Source organism: Danio aesculapii, chromosome 12 (assembly GCF_903798145.1).
Source record: "Danio aesculapii chromosome 12, fDanAes4.1, whole genome shotgun sequence".
Taxonomy (NCBI): Eukaryota; Metazoa; Chordata; class Actinopteri; order Cypriniformes; family Danionidae; genus Danio; species Danio aesculapii.
The window spans coordinates 4,373,803-4,396,973 of NC_079446.1; the positions used below are offsets into that span (position 1 = coordinate 4,373,803).

Here is a 23,171-nt window from a genome sequence, read left to right on the forward strand (position 1 = left end):
ACGTGTTGTGCGTTCAGAGATGCTCTTCTGCAGACCTCGGCTGTAACGAGTGCTTATTTGAGTTACTGTTGCCTTTCTATCAGCTGAAACCAGTCTGCCCATTCTCCTCTGACCTAAACAAGGCATTTGCGCCCCCAGAACTGCCGCTCACTGGATATTTCCTCTTTTTCTGACCATTCTCTGTAAACCCTAGAGATGGTTGTGCGTGAAAATCCCAGTAGATCAGCAGTTTCTGAAATACTCAGTCTGGCACCAACAACCATGCCACATTCAAAGTCACTTAAATCCTCTTTCTTCCCCATTCTGATGCTCAGTTTGAACTGCAGCAGATCGTCTTGACCATGTCTACACGCCTAAATGCATTGAGTTGCTGCCACGTGATTGGCTCATTAGAAGTCTGTTGGACAGGTGTACCTAATAAAGTGGCCGGTCATTGTGTATGCCATGTATGTGATGAAATAAAAATATATAAACATAAACAAAATATAGAAATAAAACTCTTGAAAATCTTATTGCTTTTTTTAACCAGTCTAATATGTATTTAAAAATTTTCTCTGAAGGTACATAACTGAATATACATTATTACACTTTGTGTATTAGTATCTAATGGACTGGACTAAACACGCATTAACAGCTCGAGCTCTTAAAGGGCACGTCGCAATGACGCATAGAGGATTTTTCACGGATTTGTTATTGATGCCTGACATCAATGTCTGATCGTGATGTTTAGAGATTTGTGAGTGTAAAGCCTTTAAGGAGCAATGGTTCCACTTGTCCATGAAGAAAAGTACAAAAATAAAGACAAAACGAGACAATTCACGTTAATATCAATTTATTGTCATTTAAATTGCTTCGCTTTATTTTTCTTTCACGTTTTTTTCTGTCTTCAAGCCAGAAACGGCTTTATTTCAATAATTAATGTTTCGATCGAGATGTACTGAAAATTTCCTCTTAGCAAAACCTCCCTACTTTGACCTCCCAACAACCTGTTTCACAGTCAACACGCACACATACACAGATGATAGACCGATGCACTAGAGTCCGTCTATCCCTACACACTTCACCCCAAACAAACGAGGAGAGCCTCCTTTACCACCAAACGTCGATCCAGACGAGATTTTCTACCTGCCTGACGACTTGCTTGAGCTCAAACATTCAGCATCATGAAGTAACATCTCACAAGTCAGTCCATTCAATGGTACAGTCTCATTGGCCCTCCAAACACGATACATCCGACATCATCCGCGATACATTAGAAGTTCTGCATGCACTGTTTTACTTTAAACCAAGCATAAAGTAGTAGGTTATACAGAGAGATATCAGAGCTGGTGTTTCTCGCTTGATTTCGGAGTTCCTCTTGCGGTCCTCTGTGGAAAAAAAAACACAGCCTCAAATGCTCTCTTCATTGTCAAATACACTTCTTATGATCAGAGAACACTCCCAACACACACACACACACATATATATATACATATGTGTAAAATATATATATAACTGTGCGCTCTGCTTTGATCTAGACAGAAATACAGCTAAAAGTAGCCACCACATTTCCCTCAAAGATCATTGTTATAGTTTTCCATCATACGATGTACTTGGTGCGAATCTGAAGAGTTTCAGTAAGTATCTCTCATCGCTTAAAACAATACAGTTCAGTTCTCGCCAATGGTAGCTGATTGCAACCCGTTGTAATTCAATCAAGTGTGTATTTATTGTCTAGAGTTTGAGTTAAAGGACGATTACCCAAGCGAATAAGCCTGATTTTCCTTTAAATCGTGTTTTTTTTTGGTGCGTTTGTGTACAAAAGTGTCACCAGAATGCATCCCATTCACCCAATGCATACACACAGACTATTAACAATTATTAATACTCATGTATTAATAACCATAACACACACTAGACCCGACGAAGCACGTTTTCTTGAAAAGTTCACATTCTTTAAAACCAGATGCTATGAGAAATCTGAAGGAAAAACGAAATCGTAATGACGTCAAACACGGCGAGTTATATATCACCCACTCCAGAATTCTGTTACTACATGTTAGGTCTAGGTCTGTTAACGCTATTTTATCAAAATGTCAATATTTACTATAGAAAACTGTGGACACAATGCTTCAACACTTTTGATACTATATATTTATATTTATATATCTATACAATAAAAGATCCAATTGGTGGGAGATGACTCGAAATGTATGACCGCGTCCAAAATTGCATACTCTCCAAGTAGGTACTGCTCTTGAATTACTGGAACATCGTTACGAAAAGTATGTACTGTGTAGTGTGAATGTGCAGCCTGATCTCACGAGGAAACGTAAGTATTTTATGCTTTGCCAATTTAATGGCTAATTCGTACAAATTTGTACGAGTTCAGTATGATTTTAAAAAGGAGGTGTGGCACCCAACCACTTCGCTAAACCCAACCATCATTGAGGGATGAGCAAATCGCACATAATTGTACGAATGAGATTCATACGACTTAGCCACTAAATCAAAAATTTACGAATTGCGTTAGAACGTGTGTATTGCGAACATACATTCATCATGTTGTCGAAGCGTCGTTAAACAAATCCTTCGTCATTCTTCGATATTAAAATGACCATTTGAAGCGGAAATCGACAGAAATATCTCCAAACAATCATTCAGGTATTGAATTACTTTGAATTCAAACATTGTTCGCCTACTATGTCCACTGTATTTTTTTACGTAACTTCAATGTGCGAGGCTTCCATTGTCAACCGCTTCCATTCATTTTCAAGTCTGCGTGAAATCACAATTTACAATGTTCATTATGCGAACGCACATTGTTATTCTTAAGGTGAACAATTAATCTGCGCAAGATAGTTCAGTGGAAACGTTTGTTTTCGGTGATCTTCAATTAAATTTTGATCATTGTTTCAGAGTTTGGAGTAGCGGTCCTTTACTATTGACATCAGTTTAACGTCACAATATTCTTAGCCACGGAACTTTTAGTTAGTTTCTTATGAGGGAATGAGGTGTCAAAAGAAAGCCATGCCCCCAACTCAATATTCAGTTTTAGTTGGAAGTACATCAACATACTGAAATAAAGGACTCAGCAACTTCAGAAGACTTTAACAGTCCTAAAACAGATCCCACTTCATATTGCCAAATGATATTTGTGTTGTACACTACCTGACAAAAGTCTTGTCGCCTATCTAAGTTTTAGGAACAACAAATAATAACTTGACTTCTAGTTGATCTTTTGGTATCAGACGTGGCTTATATGAAAGGCAAAGGCCTCTAGATGACGCTTATTTTACCAAAATAAAATATGATCATGCCTTGATTTTGAATTATTTAATTAAGACAGTAAGATCTGATTTTGCTTAGACAGAAGTCTTGTCACTTATCAGAAATAATGTACAGTATAGAATATAAAGTCATGATGCAGTGGACAAAGAGTTGTGTATGACTCCCATGAGCTTAGAGGACTGCATCCATACATCTCTGCAACGATAAAGTCATCTGGAATGGCAAAGAAAGCGTTCCTGCAGGACTCCCAGAGTTCATCAGGATACTTTGGATTCATCTTCAATGGCTCCTCCATCTTACCCAAGGCATGCTCAATAATGTTCATCTCTGGTGACTGGGCTGGCCAATCCTGGAGCATCTTGACCTTCTTTGCTTTCAGGAACTTTGATGTGGAGGCTGAAGTATGAGAAGGAGCGCTATCCTGCTGAAGAATCTGCCCTCTCCTGTGGTTTATAATGTAATGGGCAGCACAAATGTCTTGATACCTCAGGCTGTTGATGTTGCGGTCCACTCTGCAGATCTCTTGCACACCCCCATGCACACCTCAAACCATGATTTTTCCTTCACCAAACTTGACTGATTTCTGTCAGAATCTTGGGTCCATGCGGGTTCCAGTAGGTCTTCTGCAGTATTTGTGATGATTGGGATGCTGCTCAACAGATGATTCATCAGGAAAATCTACCTTCTGCCACTTTTCCAAATGATCAACTAGAAGTTATTATTGGTTGCTCTTACAACTGGGATCGACCACAAGACTTTTGTCAGGTAGTGTATGTGATTTTTAACGCAGAAAATGCCATTATTTACCAGTAGCTAATATAGCTAATGCTTCCGAAGTCTCGCACAGCAGCAGAATAAGGTCACGAAATAAAGTAGACAGTAGGGAAGTTTGCAATTTCGGAGACAGCCATAGATTTTGTCACTACGACTCAAATGTGACTGATAACATATGGATACTATTGTATTTACAACATTAATCTCATGCATCGGAGCAATTCCCATAGTACTTTTTAAACATTCGGTGTTCATACTGTCGTGTGTGCACGTATCCCAATTCTCCCAGTCACACAAAAGAAGTCGTCATTGCGCAGCATCCCTTTAAGACGTCTTAAAGGCAGTGGTGATGTTCCGATTACAGCTTTCCAATTACCAAAAAACAAAACAACAACAACAAGTAGGAAAACTGAAGCAATAGGACTAAGTAGAGTGTGCTCTCGCTAGTATTGTAAAACAGCTCGGACGAATGGACCCCTTTCACATATCTGGGTTTCTCCGAAGCAGATAGTCATCATGGTTGGGTAAACAAAGACTTTCTCCAGAAGAAAAAGATGTTATAGGAAATACTGTGAAAAATTCTCTGCTCAAAAAAATTCCTTCTTTGTTACTCAGTTTGGAAAATATTTGAAAAAGAAAAAGGAGGGCTAATAATTGTGACTTCAACTGTATAAATGTGCACAGGGTTTACGATTGTGATGACCGTGGTGAACGCGTCTTGTGAAAAGGGTCCATTCAACAAAATTGGCTTTCCGATGGACTTAAGAGTAGGAGAGGTGTGACCCATTGGAGATGTGCGAGGTGACGGAAGTGCTCCGGCTGAGGACTCCGTCTGCTCCAGCTGAGGCTCCCGGGCCGCCGGACGCGGTTCTGCGCAGGGGCTGCGGGCTGTTCCTCAGCGCCATCAGACTGGGCCCCCGCACCACCAGGCCTCCTCCGCCTCCTCCGTAGACTCCTTGGGAGCCTGAGGATTGGGCGGAGGACGCAGAAAGCATGGGTGCGGGAGGAGGGGGAGGGAGGAGAGCGAGGGATTGGGAGGAGGAGCGGGAGGGAAGGTGATGGGGGAAGAGGTGAGGGTGGTCCGCCCTGCTACCGCCTCCGCCCCACTCCTTCTCCTTCTCCCGCTCCCTCTCTCGATCCCGCTCTCTGTCCCGGTACAGCTGTGGCGTGCTCTGGTGATGGTAGTGCTGGGGAAGGTGGTGCCGGTTGTGATGTGAGGATGAGGAGGAGGATGAAGATGAGGAGGAGGAGCGGGAAGAGTGGTGGAGAGGGCCGTCTCGCGCTAATCCCAAAGCGTGGGAGACCGAGGACGAGGAGGTGGACTCGGCTCTGCTGGGACCCCTGCGGGGGTGAGGGTGCGGCCCGCCGCCATGACTCCAGTGGCCAGACGGACGAGGCGTCTGGCTGGACGGGTAGCCTTGCTTGGGGTGAGCCTCAGAGGGGATGCCTGTCAGAGCCAGACTGCTGAAGCCCAAGCGGAGGCTCTCTGAGTCAAAGGCCTCGATTTCGGACGCCTGCCGCTCCAGGAGGGAACGGATGCGCTCCGAACGCTCGTTCTGCAGGGAGAGCATCTCCTCCTCGATCTGGAGAAACAGATGTCAGCATGTTTATGAGAGTGGTCCTCAACTGGTGGGTAGTGACCCAAAAAATTTGCAGTCGCATATAGTTAGATAAAAATGAAGATTACGTTTTTGCTAACGTTAAAAATCAGGGTTTTCCGTCCATTCCATTTACGTGTTCAAACAAAAAATGAAAACGACTGATTTAGTTTTTTCGCTTGCTCACAAAAAAAACGAGATTTTGGCTCCATTTTCGTTTTTTTATTTAGGGTAGGAAAACGGATAAACAACTTAAAATTTTATTATACACAAGTAGGCGGTGTTGAAATGCCCATTTCCCTCTGATTGGTCAACCAAATCTGAGCTCATGACGTAGCCCTCTGCGGACCAGCACCCAGGCTATTAATTATAAGTATTTAATTATATATGCAAGTTTACATATTCTCTCATTTGATCGGTTATCAGACTTACATTCATTGCGTATACATAAATTAAATAAAAATGTAAAGTCGTTTGTCCGTTTTCCTACCCTAAATTAAAAAAACGAAAATCAAGCCAAAATCTTTTTTTTACGTTTTTTTGAGCAAACGAAAAATTGAAAAACGGCCGGTTTTTCCTTTTTTTGTTTGAAAACGGATATGGAACGATGGAAGATACCCTGATTGTTAAAGACTAACGTTTTATATCTTATGGTTAGATAACAGATACATCTTATACTACAGGGTGGGCCATTTATATGGATACACCTTAATAAAATGGAAATGGTTGGTGATATTAACATCCTGTTTGTGACACAATAGTATATGTGAGGGGGCAAACTTTTCAAGATGGGTGGTGAACATGGTGGCCATTTTGAAGTCAGCCATCTTGGATCCAACTTTTGTTTTTTTTCAATAGGAAGATGGTCATGTGACACATCAAACTTATTGGGAGTTTCACAAGAAAAACAATGGTGTGCTTGGTTTCAACGTAACTTTATTTTTTCATGAGCCCCCTCACATTTACTAATGTGCCACAAACAGGACGTTAATATTACCAACCATTCCCATTTTATTAAGGTGTATCAATATAAATGGCCCACCCTGTATTACACTTTTTTGTGCACTTTTGTAAGACACTGTTGCGCGTTGCCAGTTGATGCGTAACCAGTGGGCTATATGCACAGCAAGTGTTTTTCAGCCACTAATGATTAATGTGACTATTTTAGATTTCATAATGTTCCTTTTACAGCATCGCTAATGTAATTTAATTTAAATATACTCAGTTAAATAGAATTTATTTAGTTGTTCAAGCATAAAATGAGCACAGAATCTCCATTGAAAATACTGTGGTAAAATAACTTTACATATTTTAAAGACATGCCGTGGAACAATGGGATTTAATTCAGTGCTTCTAGCCCGGTCTGACACCCACTTTACTGTACTGAAGATCACTGACTTTTAAAGAAACTAGATCTTAAAACGCTGTGATTTTCTAATGGAATGACAGTTCACTAGAAGCGCTTGAGCTGGCTTACTGAAAATGAAAAGTTCTCTTGCATATACCCCATTGCTTTAGTTTCTATGTCCACATGTGCCTTTACCCGCTGTTCCAGAAGAGCTCTGCGGATGGACACTCTCTGCTCCAGGTCTTTGCCCTCCCTCTCATGTTGAGTGTCTGTGTGCATCTTGATCTTGCTCTGGTACGCATTCAGCAGCTCCAGCTCCTGCTGCAGCTGCATCCTCAGCACCTGATACTCAGCCTCCTGCGTCTCGTCCAGTCGCAGCTGCAGGCAAACAGCAGAAAACAGTAGAGACAGTCAGTGCTGCAGGGGAAAGCAGATGTACTGTAGGGTGGCGTATACAGCAGGTAAAGTAAGTGTTGACTCAGTAACTTGCCCTGGCAAATACACACACCAGGCACTTTATTAGGTACACCTGTCCAACTGCTCGTTAATGCAAATTTCTAATCAGCCAATCACATGGCAGCAACTCAATGCATTATGGTATGCATTTACGATCTGCTGCAGTTCAAACTGAGCATCAGAATGGGGATGAAAGGTGATTTAAGTGACTTTGAAGGTGGCATGGTTGGTGCCAGACGGGCTGGTCTAAGTATTTCAGAAACTGCTGATCTACTGGGATTTTCACGCACAACCATCTAGGGTTTACAGAGAATGGTCAGAAAAAGAGAAAATGGCCAGTGAGCGTCAGTTCTGTGAGTGCTTCAATTGGCACTGGCTCACCAAAATTGGACAATAGAAGATTGGAGATACGTTGCCTGATCTGATGAGTCTCGATTTCTGCTGCGACATTCAGATGTTCGGGTCAAAATTTGGCGTCAACAACATGAAAGCATGGATCCATCCTGCCTTGTATCAACGGTTCAGGCTGGTAGTGGTGGTGTAATGGTGTAGGGGATATTTCTTGGCACACTTTGGGCTCATAAGTACCAACTGAGCATCATGTCAACGCCACAGCCTACTTAAGTATTGTTTCTGACCATGTCCATCCCTTAATGACCACAGTGTACCCATCTTCTGATGGCTACTTCCAGCAGGATAACACACCATGTCATAAAGCGCGAATCATCTCAGACTGGTTTCTTGAACATGACAATGAGTTCACTGTACTCAAATGGCCTCCACAGTCACCAGATCTCAATCCAATCGGATCTTGGATGTGCAGCCGACAAATCTGCAGCAACTGTGTGATGCTATCATGTCAATATGGAGCAAAATCTCTGAGGAATATTTCCAGTACCTTGTTGAATCTATGCCACGAAGGATTAAGGCAGTTCTGAAGGCAAAAATGCGTCTAACCCGGTACCATAAGGTGTACCTAATAGAGTGGCCGGTGAGTGTATATTTCTAAAGGTGCTTCTGACATGAAATTGTTCCAGATTTTGGTAAAACCACAAACCAATCCATACAAGTAAACCAAAACAAACCAAAAATAAAATTTAGGTGAAAAAAACAAAAGTTGTCTGCACTTTTTTAGCCCATCGTTGAATATTTAATTACTCATGTTAATGTATGTAATCTATGTATGTAATCTATGTATGTAATATATATATATATATATATATATATATATATATATATACACATACACATACACATATACATATATATATATACATACACATATACATATATATATACATACACATACACATATATATATATACATACACATATATATATATACATACACATATATATATATATACATACACATATATATATATACATACACATATACATATATATATACATACACACATATATATATACATACACACATATATATATACATACACACATATATATATATATACATACACACATATATATATATATATTTATTTATTTATTCAGTTTTAGATTATTTTGTTAACTAATATGCAAACGGTTGCATGTTTTTTTTTACAATGCAGTTTGTAAAGTAGTAGTGTCTTTTAGTAGATATATTATATAAGAGTCTTATACTGCATGGTAAACCTTAAAGTTAGTCTTAATTTTTTATTTCATGTTTTCAGTTTTAAGTTACTATACTCCCAAATTCATTCAGCATAATTCTGCACAGAAATAGCAAAAACCGTCCACAGATTCAATACATACTTCACCCACTGTATAAATACACAGAGATGAAGTCAAAATTATTCGCCCTCCTGTGAATTTCTTTTTCAAATATTTCCTAAATGATGTTTAACAGAGGAAGGAATTTTTCACAGTATTTCCTATAATATTTTTTCTTCTGGAAAAAGTCTTATTTGTTTTATTTATTGCTAAAAAATAAGCAGTTTTTAATTTTTTTTAAACGTTTTAAGGACAATATTATTAGCCCTTTTAAGCAATATTTGATTGTCTACAGAACAAACTACTGTTATACAATGACTTGACTTGTTAACCTAATTAAGCCTTTAAATGCCACTGAATACTATCTTCAAAAATATCTAGTCAAATATTACAGAAATTGGGGGGATATATATTCAGGGAGGGCTAATAATTTTGGATTCAATTGTATATATAGACCTTACCATGTAGTGTCTGTGAATGTGTCACTGATGGTGTGGGTTTGAGTGGGGGATTTGGTTGGTCAGTGGGATGGAAACTGTGATTGCTGTGTCCTTGCCTTACTCACAGCCTGTGTGGACAGCATGTCGTTGATGGAGTGGTCGTACTGCTCGGCCAGGATAGCCAGTTTGCGGGTCTGCTCATCCTTCAGACGCTTCAGCACGGCCTTGTGGTCAGACTTGGGCGTGTTCTCCAGCAAGTGGTTCCTCAGAGCTTTATACTGACGCGTTTGGATCTTACACGTGTCCTGGAACTGACGCTTAATCTGCAGCTCTTTAGACTACGGGAATGAAAAAGGGGACAGTTATTTGCAAAGAAATGGATGGGGAAGAGTGGAGGAGGGAGGACAGATGTGCCACAACATGATGATGGTGCTGTTATTGGCTATAAAATACTTTTTGAAGATGTATTCACAGTCAGATCTCGTTTTTTGTTTTGGTCTGGACCCATATTCAGTAACATTTACCGCTAAGAGTTGTACTAAATAGCAGTATGAACCATTTTAAGGCCAAAATTATTAGCCCCTTTAAGCTATATATTTTTTTCAGATAGTCTTCAGAACAAACCATCATTACAAATAACTTGCCTAATTACCCCTAACCTGCCTAGTTAACCTAGTTAGACTTAGTTAGAAGTGTCTTGAAAAATATCTAGTCAAATATTATGTACTGTCATCATGGCAAAGATAAAATATATCAGTTATTAGAGATGAGTTAGTATAACTATTATGTTTAGAAATGTGTTGAAATAATCTGCTCTCGGTTAAACAGAAATTGGGGGAAAAATAAACAGGGGGGCTAATAATTCTGACTGTATTAATTCTATAACTGTATTATCTTTTTAATTATTTATATAATTGTGATTTATTTACTTTCTTGTTAGGTAGATTAATATAGTCTGTGGTTTTATGGTGTTTTTGATTACGTATACACTACGCATCGATCATATTTACACTGTATTTACAGCGTTATTATTTTCTGTCTGACCTAAGATGAATCAAAAGGAAACTAGAAACCAACTAAACTTTAACACACTCAACATGACACATAACATACATTTATGTAGCACCATATTGTGGAACGTGAAACAATATCTGAATCTGTAAATACACCTTCTCAGCAGAATGAGATACCATTTTTATACAGATTAATTACTGACCTAACACTAAACTAATTCTCTTAACCAAGACAATCATTTGGCTGGGATTTTACAATATTGAAAAATGAATACACTGAGAGTCAATGGTTGGTTAAAATGGGCAAGTTAAAAGAACACTTCACTTGTTTTGGATATAGGGTCATTTTACAACACCCACAGGGCCCTATCATGCACCCAGAGCAACAAGATGCAAGACGTGTATGGTGCGATTTGCTGCTATTTTCAGACCAGCGCAACTCTAATTTTCACGTTTTGCACCACGATGTTTAAATGGCAAATCCATTTGCACCCCTTTGTGGACTCATTGGTGTGCTGGTCTAAATTAGAGGTGTGTTAATGCGCATTTTTGGTGTGGTGCTATTCTCAAGAACTGAAATAGACTGCGCCATTGACCAACTGAAAGCAGGGTCCAGTGCAGAGCATGTTAGTTATGGGCCTATGCAGGTCTTTAGGATTAAAATGTTTGAAAAATGATTACTTTCTACATATAAAACCACTACCTCCATGCCTTCTTCATGTCTGGGTGCTTTTTGTCAGTTCATTTATGACAATTTGCAGTTGTATAATATTATTATTATTAGCAGTATTATTTATTATTTGCATATTTATATTTGTTTTAATAAAAACAAGTTCAGATTTGTCCACCTATCGGGTTTTGGAGAGGTATGCATCACCATTTGGGGCATAAGTTTTCTGACCACACTTCATTATTATTGTTCATTTATTCCTTTTCTGGAAATTAGACTGAATTTAGAAATAGTTTTGAGATAAATCTTTACATTTAACAAACAAAATTAAACATGTGGGCTAATGGATGTCTTCAGTGGAGTGAGTTTCCACCGTTTCCTTACTCCACGAAAGTAAAGGAGTAAAGAGTAAAAAGAAAGTAAAGAGGCTGATTGGAGGAGATTCGTTCTTTATCCGTGTGCTGCAGATGATCTGTTGAACTTTTTTCTCGGTTCAGTTTTTCTATTCACAAAGTCCGCCAAGTAAATAGTGAATACACCATGGCGCAACACAACTGACTCTTTAAGGGAATGTGAGATGAGACTCTGATTGGTTTAATGCACGTTATGCTCAAAACACACCTATAACTCATTAAGAGGATAAGCACAACCCTGTTAGACCATGCGCTATGGCGCAGAGCATATTTTTCAGTCCTTAAAATAGCAAAAGTGGATTCGGACACGCCCTTAATGCCTTTGCATCATGTGCTTTAGACTTTGCGCCTAGATCGTTAAAATAGAACCCCTAGAGTTTTACCATTACGTCACCTTAGAATTATAAGGTTCTCTCTGACATTTGTCAAAATTGAGTTAGACATATACTTATTAAATGACAACTTATTTACATTATGAGATGTTTTTTTTTATAAGTTGTTTACATTTTAAGACTTTTTATTTAAAAAACAAATGTTGCACACATAGTGTTTGCTATGGAATGCAAAAACTTTGAAGCTCAATATCTCAAAACATTCAGAACGCAGATAGAACCTTATAATTCCAAGGTGACGATTTCTGAAACCATTCAGCCAATCTCCAGGTCTGGAATGAGCACTTTTAGCTTAGCTTAGCATAGATCATTGAATTGGATTAGACCATTAGCATCTAACTCAAAAATCTGAACATTCAAAATCTTGAATATGTTGTGTTTACTGGCGGTCTTTGTCATGTAAACGAATATAAACCTATAAATGTAATGTAAATGTAAATAACAGTTTGTCAGAGAAACTGCCCTCAATTAAACATACATGATCAGAAGTAATAACAAACAAAAGTAAAATAAAGCTGTAGCATTATGGAACACATGAATGGAAAACATAAAACTGACATGAATTATAATACAAAAGCATAAAAAAATCCAAATCAAACCAAAGGACAATGATTGTATTAAAGAAAATTTATTTCAGAAGCATAAAACAGAACTCTTTGAATAAACATCCATTCATGCACAAACACAAAATGAGGATGAAATGCACACACAACGGCCTTGAAACAGACGGTGCAACAACAACATAAAATAACACAAACATTCCTCGAATAATTAAGACAGAATCTGTGATTTGGGTAAAAAAAAAAGAAGGAAAAAAGGGAGCACAGCATTTGTAAACGAGTAACAAAATAAAAATAAAATAATACATAAAAATAAATGTAAATCAAAATTGTGAATTTGCCAATAACGTGAACAAATATGGCTTAAGAAATTTAAATATATTGCATTTCCTTATTACTTGAGTCCCATTTTGTTCACAAATGGTCCCTTTGATAACCTTAAGATTTCTATAAAGACTTTAATATTTGGTGTGTTTTTTTTAGAGCATTTAAAATAAAGGCACTTTGTGAGCGGCGCAAGCTACATTTATCAATCCCAACATTAACCTCTTCATTCCTTACATTGTTAAATCTTTGGTTGTTAATTTGCATTTCTTTCTTACATTAGGATGATTGTCATAATGGCTTTTTATTACAGCCTATGATATGCTGAAATACAGTACTAATAAATATAAAACAACAGTGCCATGCTAACACTTAAAAAAAAAAGAAAAAGAGCTAACTATGAAATTCTTTAATGCCGTTTAACAATTAAACGTGACAGAGTACAAAATGAAAGTTTGTATTTACATGATACATGCGCGTGTACTGTGTCTATTATGTATACATAAATACACACACATACATGTATATATTATTTACATTTACATTATAAACAATTGAAAGCAATTATTTACTCTTAAAATGTCAGTAAACTTGTAACTTGGAGATGTAGATTTAATTACGCACAGTTCATTTACTTAATTTTAAGGCAATGGGTTTACTTTTAAAGTCAGCTAATTGTTTCAATAGCAATGCTTTTACTCACTTTTTAAGGTAACGTCAACTAATCGCTTTAAAAGCAATGGGTTTACTTACTTTATTAAGTCAATTATTCACTTTAAATTCAAGGGCTTTACTCACTTTATTAAGTCAACTAATCGCTTTAAAAGCAATGGCTGTACTCAATATATTAAGCAGAGTCAACTAATCGCTTTAAAAATCAATGGGTTTACTCACTTTATTAAGTCAAATAATTGCTTTAAAGAGCAATAGATTTACTCACTATTAAAAAGTCAACTTGTCAACTTTAGAAGCAATCGGTTTATTCACTTTATTAAGTCAAGTCAACTAATCGCTTTAAAAATAAATGGGTGTACCTACTTTAATAAGTAAAGTCAACTAATCGCTTTAAAAACAATGGGATTGCTCACTTTATTTAGTAGGTCAACTAATCGCTTTAAAAGCAATGGCTGTAGTCACTTTAAGTAAACTTACCGCTTTAAAATTAATAAGTTTACTCACTTTATTAAGTCAACCAATCGCTTTAAAAGCAATGGGTTTGCTCACTGTATTTAGTCAAGTCAACTAATCATTTTAAAATCAATGGGTTTGCTCACTTTTAGTCAAGTCAACTAATCCCTTTAAAATCAATGGGTTTACTTTGTTTAGTTGAGAAAACTAATCATTTTAAAATCAATGGGTCTACTCTATTAAGTTGAGTCAACTAATCGCTTTTGAAAGCGATGGATTTGCTCGCTATTAAGTCGAGTCAACTAATCGCTTTTAATGTAATGGGTTTACTCATTTTATTGAGTCAGATAATCGCTTTAAAAGCAATGGGTTTACTCACTTTATTAAGTCAACTAATCACTTTAAAATCAACAGGTTTACTTGCATTAGGAAATTGAGTCAACTAATCGCTTTAAAATCAATGGGCTTACTCACTTTAAGTCAACTAATTGCTATAAAAAGCAATGGGTCTACTCATTTTATCAAGTCAACTAATCACTTTGAAAGGAATCGGTTTACTCTCTATATTAAGCCAACTATTTGTTTTAAAAGCAATGGGTTTACCCACTTCATTAAGTAGGGTCAACGCATTGCTTTTTACAGTGTATAATAATATTTAAATGTAACTGTGAAAAAATACATTACAAACTATTTCTATAACTATACATATATACAGATATTTGTGTGAATTCATATATACATAATAAATATGCACAGTACACACAAAGTTACATAAACGCAAACTTGTATTTTGTATGCGATTAGTTGTGATTAATCGTTAAACGGCACCAAAAGTTTCGAATAACTGCTTCATCTAAACAGGCTAAGCCTCACTTCATAAGGATATGACCGAAACACTTGTTTACATGGTAAATATGATCAGACCATTGCCTCTAGTGCAATAACACATTCTTCTAAATACAGTACAGACGAACCCAAATTCACCAGGCCACAAACAGTTGTGTGTATACTGCAGAGTAAAATTAAATTAGGCCCTAAAATACAAACGTATATGATTTTAATCACCCTCATATGTAGTAATACAACAGGAAAATAGCAGGATCCTGTTTAACTTTTTTTTTCTCTATAAAACTGTATATATTATATACTGAATTAATAACAGATCACTCACATCTCCAGTCTAAAGTTATGAGATTCAGGTTCAAATTAACATCAACATTCAGTAAAGTTCACTGCTAAAGTGGCAGATCTGAATAAACAGCATTTAGGATGGCTCATCCGTCTGATGATGTATATTTGAGCATTTTGGCAAGGACACAGATTAGCTTTTCTATATAATTCAAGCATTTGAATGTCATTTACAAGGTCTTGCCTCCTAAACCTCCAGTGAAAGGACTCTGAATACATATTTTAGCTGCTTTTAGTGGTTCTGAAGAGTCTGAAATGATTCAAAACACTGATCGAGAAAATGTGGAGCCTTGATTAACTGAGTATTTTAATGAGGATGTTTTTGAAGTGGGTAAAACAGTTGGCGCTTTATATTTAAACTTCTATTGCACTTTTGGTTGAATAAGCTTGTAGTGTTGCATTTTTTGGGCAGATCTATAGTGTAAAGCACTGTATTATAATCCACATTCACAGTAGGTGTAGAAAATTATTTTGCATTAAACATGCATGGCTTGACTGAAAGGCCTATGGTGGTGGTGGTTATTTTTTTACCAAGATCCACTTTGGTTTCGCAATAAAATATAATTGCATTGTAGAAATTAAGACCCCCTTAAAACAATATAAAATCAATTAAGATTGCACAGACATGGCTTCAAAAATCACCATAACACTTATAGCTCTTGCTATTTGAGAATATAACAAAGTAAAAATAATAATAATGATAATAAAACCCAGAAACTTTTACAAAAAGCACAATAATCGACTAAAGCTTTCCATTCACTGGCAACCGGCTGTGAATGAGTGAGCTGAAATAAAAAAAACAGTACAATCTTAAAGGGGTAGTTCACCCAAAATAAAAACTGTCATCTTTTGCTAACCCTCATTTTGTCCAACAGCTTTAAAGGGATCGTTCACTCAAAAATGAAAATTCTGTCATCATTCACTCATCGTCTATTTGTCCAGAGTTTCTTTCTCCTGAACACAAAAAAACAAGATTTTCAAGAATATATAAAAACAGCAGCCTTTGACTTCCATATTGTTTTTTGCTTCTACTAAGGATGTCGATGGCTGCTGGTTTCTAGGATTCACAATACTTTTTTTTGTTGAGTTTTGTGCTTAACAAAAGAAAGAAATTCATAACTCTTTAAAACAACTGGAGTGCGAGTAAATGAAGTTGAAATTTTCATTATTGGTTGAACCATCTCGTTAAGAGTCTGCTCGAGTGAAACACTATTTAAGATGTTGGATACTAAAATCCTGTCCCTTCAATGAAAATCAAGGAAACAAAATTTTACAAGATTCAAATAAAGCTATCATAAAACAGATCGACATCAAGTGAGTGCTTTAATATCTCCACCAGACTTGGATTGAACCATTAATCAACTTCAAAATTTAGCCACTTGGATTTTCATTGGAGGGACAGGAAATAATCAGGCGTCTTAAAAATATCTTCATGCGTCCTAAAGATGAAGTCACTCTTGTGATTTAATGTCACAAAACTGAGTGCTTGTGAAGTCTAAATCAAAGCAGAAAGAAACATGGCATGTGCGTGCTCACATACCTCCGTTCTCCCGTCTCAAGCTATCTCCAAGGCACAATTTTTCCTTTCAAACTCCTCCCTGAAGCGGTTCTCCTCAACACACTCTCCCACCTGCCCTCCTCCCTGTACATGCGTTCCCTCTCCACACGTCTCCTCCTCTCGGTTTCTCTCCTCTCCCTCATCCTCCGCCTGTGTTCCCGCACCACTCGAGGCAGGAGCACCGGCAGCTTGCTGGCTTTCTCCCTACGGAGCAATCCGAATTCCTGCAGGCGTTTCAGGTAATTCTGCGGCAGTTCCTTCAGCACACGTTTGGCTATATGCAGCACCATGGAATTAGCCAGGTCTGTGAGAGTGCCGAGAGGTCTACGGACAAACCTGCGCCCCATAAGGAGGATCCGCGCAAACAGAAGAGAGTGTTTGCTTTTAGCCTGATACTGCGCAGTATGGAGGCTCTTTAAAGGCACAGGGATCCTGGACTGCCGTCCACCCCAATTGCGTCCAGCTTTGGGGAACATGTCATAGAGGCTGCGCTCGGTCAGGCCACCCAGAACAGACTGGCACACAGTGAAAAGTGGCTTTGGCAAGCGGAAGAGAACTCGCATCCATAGGCGATTGAGTTTGCGTGGGGTGTTCTGGAGGAAAACCCTAGCTGGACGGACGACCAAGACCACAATAAGGTAGAGGGTGAGGAAAAGGGAAGGCGAGCTGAGAAAAGACGCAGAGATCAAGGCTATGGGGACGTAATAGAGTCCCAAGCTTAAAGACAAAGCCAAACTGAACAGTCCTGAGCCCCAATATGTTAGCAAGAGGTAAGTGGAAAATGAGAGAGAGCAGCAGGAGCGCAGGAATAAGTAGGAAAAGAAGAGCGCCAGGAAGGCAAGTTCACCAGAAAGAAGGATTGAAGCAAGTGATGGAAGCGGAGGTGAACGACGCAAGGAAAGCAGGAAGATGGAAAGTAAAAGAAGTGTAAGGACGGATGGCTGCACAGCAGCGGACAGTGAAAGAACGAGGCAGATCGCGTGAGAAAAGAGGGAGGGAAGGGAAGGTTGGGAAGAGGAGGATGGGGAGGGAGGCATGTAGACCGGTGGAGGCTCCAGCTCCTCTAATGTATCCGGGAAGTAGAACTCCGAGAGTTCATCTATGTCCCGTTCAAGAGGGCGGCGCTCAAAAGTAGCGGACATTAGCTCTGACGGACAGCCATCGGCCACGCCTCTATCCTCTTCCTCAGACTCTGACTCGCTTTCGCCATCCCACTGAAGACCCTCTTCTTGTCTAAGATCACTATCAATTTTGTCCTCAACCTGCTCTTCATCTCTGATTTTATCTAAACTTTCATTGACATTGTCAGCTGATTCTGCCAACTGCTCCACTTTTCCTTCACTGTCTATTACATCACATTGGTCAGTTAACCTCTCTTCAGTGTCATTTTCCTCAAGAACATCTACTTCCTTCTTCTCTTGCTCAGACGTCTCTTCAACAGCACCGACTGGCTGCATCTCATCCCCATCTATCTTTTCTCCATCCCTCTTCTCTTCAACCTGTGGCTCAATCCCTTCAATGTCAAGCCCCTCCCTGTCAACTTCAAGCCCCTCCCCTTCTGTGGTATTCTCTGTGATGTCAGAGTCACTCACTCTCAGGCTCTTGGGCTGCTGGCGGACTTCAACAGCGTGCTTTTGCCGCAGCTCTTGCTCGCGGCGTTTGTTGTACTCCATCTGGTTGGTGAGTTCGGTCTGGTGCTGCGTGCGGATCAAGTCAGCCCGTGTGCGCTGCACCTGAGCCAGCTGTCTGAACTCCAGCTCCTGAGTCGACTCATGATGGCGGAGCAACATGGCACATTCCAGGTCCTTCAATGTCTGTTTCTTGTTCAGGTCCTAAATTGGGACAAGTATAGGAAAGAAAGGAAGCAGAGATGAGGGACGCTAGTCAGATGTTCACCACGCAACAGAGGTCAGGCATAAATGAGTGCTTGGCATTTACTCTGATTTTATCGTCATTTAAAGCTCTAAATCAGGGGTGTCCAACGATGTTGCTGGAGATCTACCTGCCTGCAGAGTTTAGCTCAAACCCTGATCAAACACAACTAAACCAACTAAGTAGGAATTGAAGGAGCACTTGGTAATTAAAGACAGGTGTGTTTAATCAAGGTTGCAGCTGAACTCTGCAGGTAGATCTCCAGAAAAAGAGTTGGACACCCCTGCTCTAAATGGAAAGTGGTGGTGGTGTGAGTTATTAGCAGCCGCGGCCTAATGATTAGACTTGGATTTGTGATCGAAATGGCGAACATTTGAGTCCCGGCATTGGCATGGTTTGTAGGTGTTGAAAATGAATAACTAGCACTCGCACCACCTTCAATACCACAGCTGAGGTTATATATATATGCATGTCTTCAACTAACTCAGTACCTCTCTGAGCAGGTCTTGCTCCAAGTTGTGGCGCGACAGCAGCATCTTCCTCTTATACTGGCGACCCTGCAGCTCATAGTATTGCCTCTGCCTGCGCAGTAACCCTGCCTCTTCCTCTGCTTGGACTTGTTGGAGACACTCCTTCTGTTGAACAAGCCACTCCTGCTTCTCTCGTTTTGGTGTTGACTGGTTCTCATTGAGCTCCTGCAGGTAGAGCGAAAATATTCAGCACAACATCTGAGCAAAGCCACAGCCAATCACCCAAACCAGATGCTGATCTACCTCTTTCAGTTGCTCTTTTCGCTGCCTGTAGTGGCGTTTCTGAGACTCCAGCAAGCCGGTCAACTCCTTCTTCTGCTGGCCCAAGATATGCTGCTGAAACTTCTTCTCTTCTGTAACAGCAGCTTTAGTCTGAAGGGTAAGAAAAGAATAAGGAAGAGTTTAATTTAAATTGATTATAATTCCAATTTACATTTTATAATGGTATGTTCACAACAGACGCGGATGAAGCATCAAGAAGCAATTAAGACATCCTGCAGCATGAATGACGTAAATCAGGCAAACGACAACAGCGCGAATTGCTTTAGTATGGGCCTGATTATGGCCAAGAATCTGCAGGTGTCCCGAGGGGAAATCCTACTAACGACAACAGCTAAACAAACTGGGACCGGCTCAGTCGAAAGTGTTGATGAAAGCGGCAGTCCTCTGGCGGCAGCTTCTAGAGTAGTTGATGGAAGTCTCAGAACTAGGTGCACCTCTGAAGGATCTAATGGACACAGACACGGCGCCAAACGAATCTATGATGTTTTTCAGCCTTCCTAAAGCACAACTTTCTAGAGGAGTTGATGAACTCACAGAGCTAGGTGCACCTCTGAAGCATCTAATGGACACAGACACGGCGCCAAACGAATCTATGATGTTTTTCAGCCTTCCAAAAGCACAACTTTCTAGAGGAGTTGATGAACTCTCAGAACTAGGTGCACCTCTGAAGGATGTAATGGACACAGACACGGCGCCAAACAAATCTATGATGTTTTTCAGCCTTCCTAAAGCACAACTTTCTAGAGGAGTTGATGAACTCACAGAGCTAGGTGCACCTCTGAAGGATCTAATGGACACAGACACGGCGCCAAACGAATCTATGATGTTTTTCAGCCTTCCTAAAGCACAACTAATCTCTCGATAAAAACCATGTTAGCCATTTACAACATAACTGGAGTCACTGGGCAGACAGATAACCCTATAATGATGCAAATCCGCATCTATCGTGAAGTGAAATTGAAGCAAGAATGAAGCGAGTAAACTCAATGTTCATGCATCTAATTATTCACGAATACCAGGACCGATTTATGTAAACCGGAAACTGGTATGAACGCCCCATAAGAGGTCAATTTATTTGAATCTACTTAATACAATGGTAGGGGATACACTAGAAGCTTGTGTCTGTCATCATGAATGAATCAACAATGTCATTCAGGAACGAATGAAAAACAGGATCCATGAAGCACGTTTCCCACAACTCACCTCTTTCTCCAGAATGGCCTGGTGCTTCTTGCTGAGCTTGTCTGCTTCGCTGCCGAAGTTGTTTCTCTGTGTCTCCAGCTCTTTATCGAGCCTGAGCTGATGTTCGTCCATCTCAGCCTTCAGCTTGTTCTCCAGCGCCATCAGCTGCTTCTGATGCTGCCTCCTCATGCGCTTGTATCCAGACATCTGCTCTCTCAGCGCTGAGCCCTGCTCGTGCTCCTGGATCTGACGGGTCACCAAAGAGGCCGTGCGGATGGTGGCAAAGTGGTCCCGTCCTCTGCGTCTGCGGCCCCCGGATGGGCCCTGCTGCTGGGAGTCCATCTCCGGCTGGTAGGGGTCGTCATAGATGTTGTCATGATTCTGTGCAAGGACAGAGAGGCACAAATGAAGGAAGAATAAGAAACAATCGTGATGCACTGATCTGGAATATTCATGGCTGATTCTGATAGACTTGGTTGGCTTCGTGTCATAGTGGGGAGAGTGGCCAGGGAGGTGGAGTCGGAGTGGGGAAAACGTTCCTTCCATTTCATTGAAAATGAATAGCGGTAATTCAGAGTTGTATTAAGTTTGTGTGTGACGTGGGACATTTCCAACAGGAAAAGCCTAATAAAAACATGTCAGATCATTTAATGTCCTTTTATCCTTTCAGAAAACAGAATTACAACACATTGCAACATAATGTATTTATTTTACATGTAATTTAAATTCAGGGAATCACTGACTTTTGATACAAAAAAATGTCTAAACGTGTAGTCTAAATCTAAATCTGTACGTGTGATCTCTCATATACACGCTCAAACAAAGCCATTAACACGTACCAGTGGTTTGTGCAGCACAGAGCTGTTGGAGGTCACTGTGTGTTCGCCCTCCTGCATCATAGCCATCTCTCCACTGTCATCGGAACCATCGGCGAGGCTGTTCACCGATGAACTCTGCGAGCTGGCACTGATAGACATGGATGGCAAAGAATGCGAGCTCTCCATGCTATTCACCGTGCCCGTTCGCAACATGTACTGCTCCACATCCTGAAACACACAAGACTGTTTCTAAATAAAATTGACTGCTCATTTACATTCATTTCTTAATTTCTGTTTAACAGAGAGATTTTGTTTCAGGACATTTCTAAACATAATAGTTTTAAAAACTAATTTCTAATAACTGATTTATTTAATCTTTGTCATGATGACAGTCCATAAAATTTTACTAGATATTTTTCAAGATACCAGTATTCAGCTTAAAGTGACATTTAAAGGCTTAATTAATTAATTAACCAAGTTAGGGTAATTCGGCAAGTCATTGTATAACAGTGGTTTGTTCTGTAGACAACAAAAAATATATATATATATTGTATATTATATAATATAAAAATAATATAGACCTCAAAATGATAAAAATAAATAAATAAAATACGCATTTATGCATCACTATTATTTCTTTAGAAGAAAAAATATTAAAAGGAAATACTGTGAAAATATGTCCTTGCTCTGTTAAACATCACTTGGAAAATATTTCATGAAGAACAAAAAAAATTCACAGGAGGGTCAATAATTTTGTCTTTAACTATATAAAGCATAGTAAATGCAAATATTTACTTCAATATTTCAAATAACTTTTGGCAAAATGTAATTATGAAATTTTGTTACATCGTCGTAACTCGTAAATCGTTGTATAAATGAAGTAAAACTTATTCTGTCTTGTATTTACATACACTCACCGGCCACTTTATTAGGATACATTAGGCCTGTTCAACTGCTCGTTAACACAAATTTCTAATCAGCCAATCACATGGCAGCAACTCAATCCATTTAGGCATGTAGACATGGTCAAGATGATCTGCTGCAGTTCAAACAGAGCATCAGAATGGGGAAGAAAGGGGATTTAAGTGACTTTGAACGTGGCATGGTTGTTGGTGCCAGACGGGCTGGTCTGAGTATTTCAGAAACTGCTGATCTACTGGGATTTCCACACACAACCATCTCTAGGGTTTACAGAGAATGGTCCGAAAAAGAGAAAAATCCAGTGAGCGGCAGTTCTGTGGGCACAAATGCCTTATTGATGCCAGAGGTCAGAGGAGAATGGCCAGACTGGTTCCAGTTGATAGAAAGGCAACAGTAACTCAAATAACCACTCGTTACAACCGAGGTCTGCAGAAGAGCATCTCTGAATGCACAACACATCCAACCTTGAGGCAAAAGGACTACAGCAGCAGAAGACCACACCGGGTACCACTCCTGTCAGCTAAGAACAGGAAACTGAGGCTACAATTGACACAGGCTCACCAAAAGTGGACAATAAAAATTGGAGAAACGTTGCCTGGTCTGATGAGTCTCCATTTCTGCTGCAACAGAATTTCTGCTGATGGTCAGGTCAGAATTTGATGTCAACATGAAAGCATAGATCCATCCTGCCTTGTATCAACGGTTCAGGCTGGTGGTG

General features: G+C 39.4%; 1 protein-coding gene across 5 annotated transcripts in view; it reads right to left on the minus strand.

Annotated features, from left to right (window-relative positions):
* taok2b (TAO kinase 2b) overlaps positions 1–23,171 on the minus strand; it is a 363,536-nt gene that overhangs the window by 309,395 nt on the left and 30,970 nt on the right. The window contains exons 12-19 of one of the 5 annotated variants that reach the window (XM_056469103.1): positions 21,554–21,760; positions 20,736–21,095; positions 19,494–19,622; positions 19,212–19,415; positions 18,441–18,680; positions 9,728–9,940; positions 7,186–7,368; positions 827–5,627 (exon numbers count right to left, since the gene is read on the minus strand). In XM_056469103.1, the coding sequence (XP_056325078.1) occupies positions 4,806–5,627; positions 7,186–7,368; positions 9,728–9,940; positions 18,441–18,680; positions 19,212–19,415; positions 19,494–19,622; positions 20,736–21,095; positions 21,554–21,760 (2,358 nt within the window). In that variant the 3' untranslated portion in view covers positions 827–4,805. Of the gene's footprint in view, positions 1–826; positions 5,628–7,185; positions 7,369–9,727; positions 9,941–12,702; positions 18,681–19,211; positions 19,416–19,493; positions 19,623–20,735; positions 21,096–21,553; positions 21,776–23,171 lie in introns of those variants that run through there. The other 4 variants (XM_056469102.1, XR_008838611.1, XM_056469101.1 and 1 more) reach the window with 4 other exon arrangements.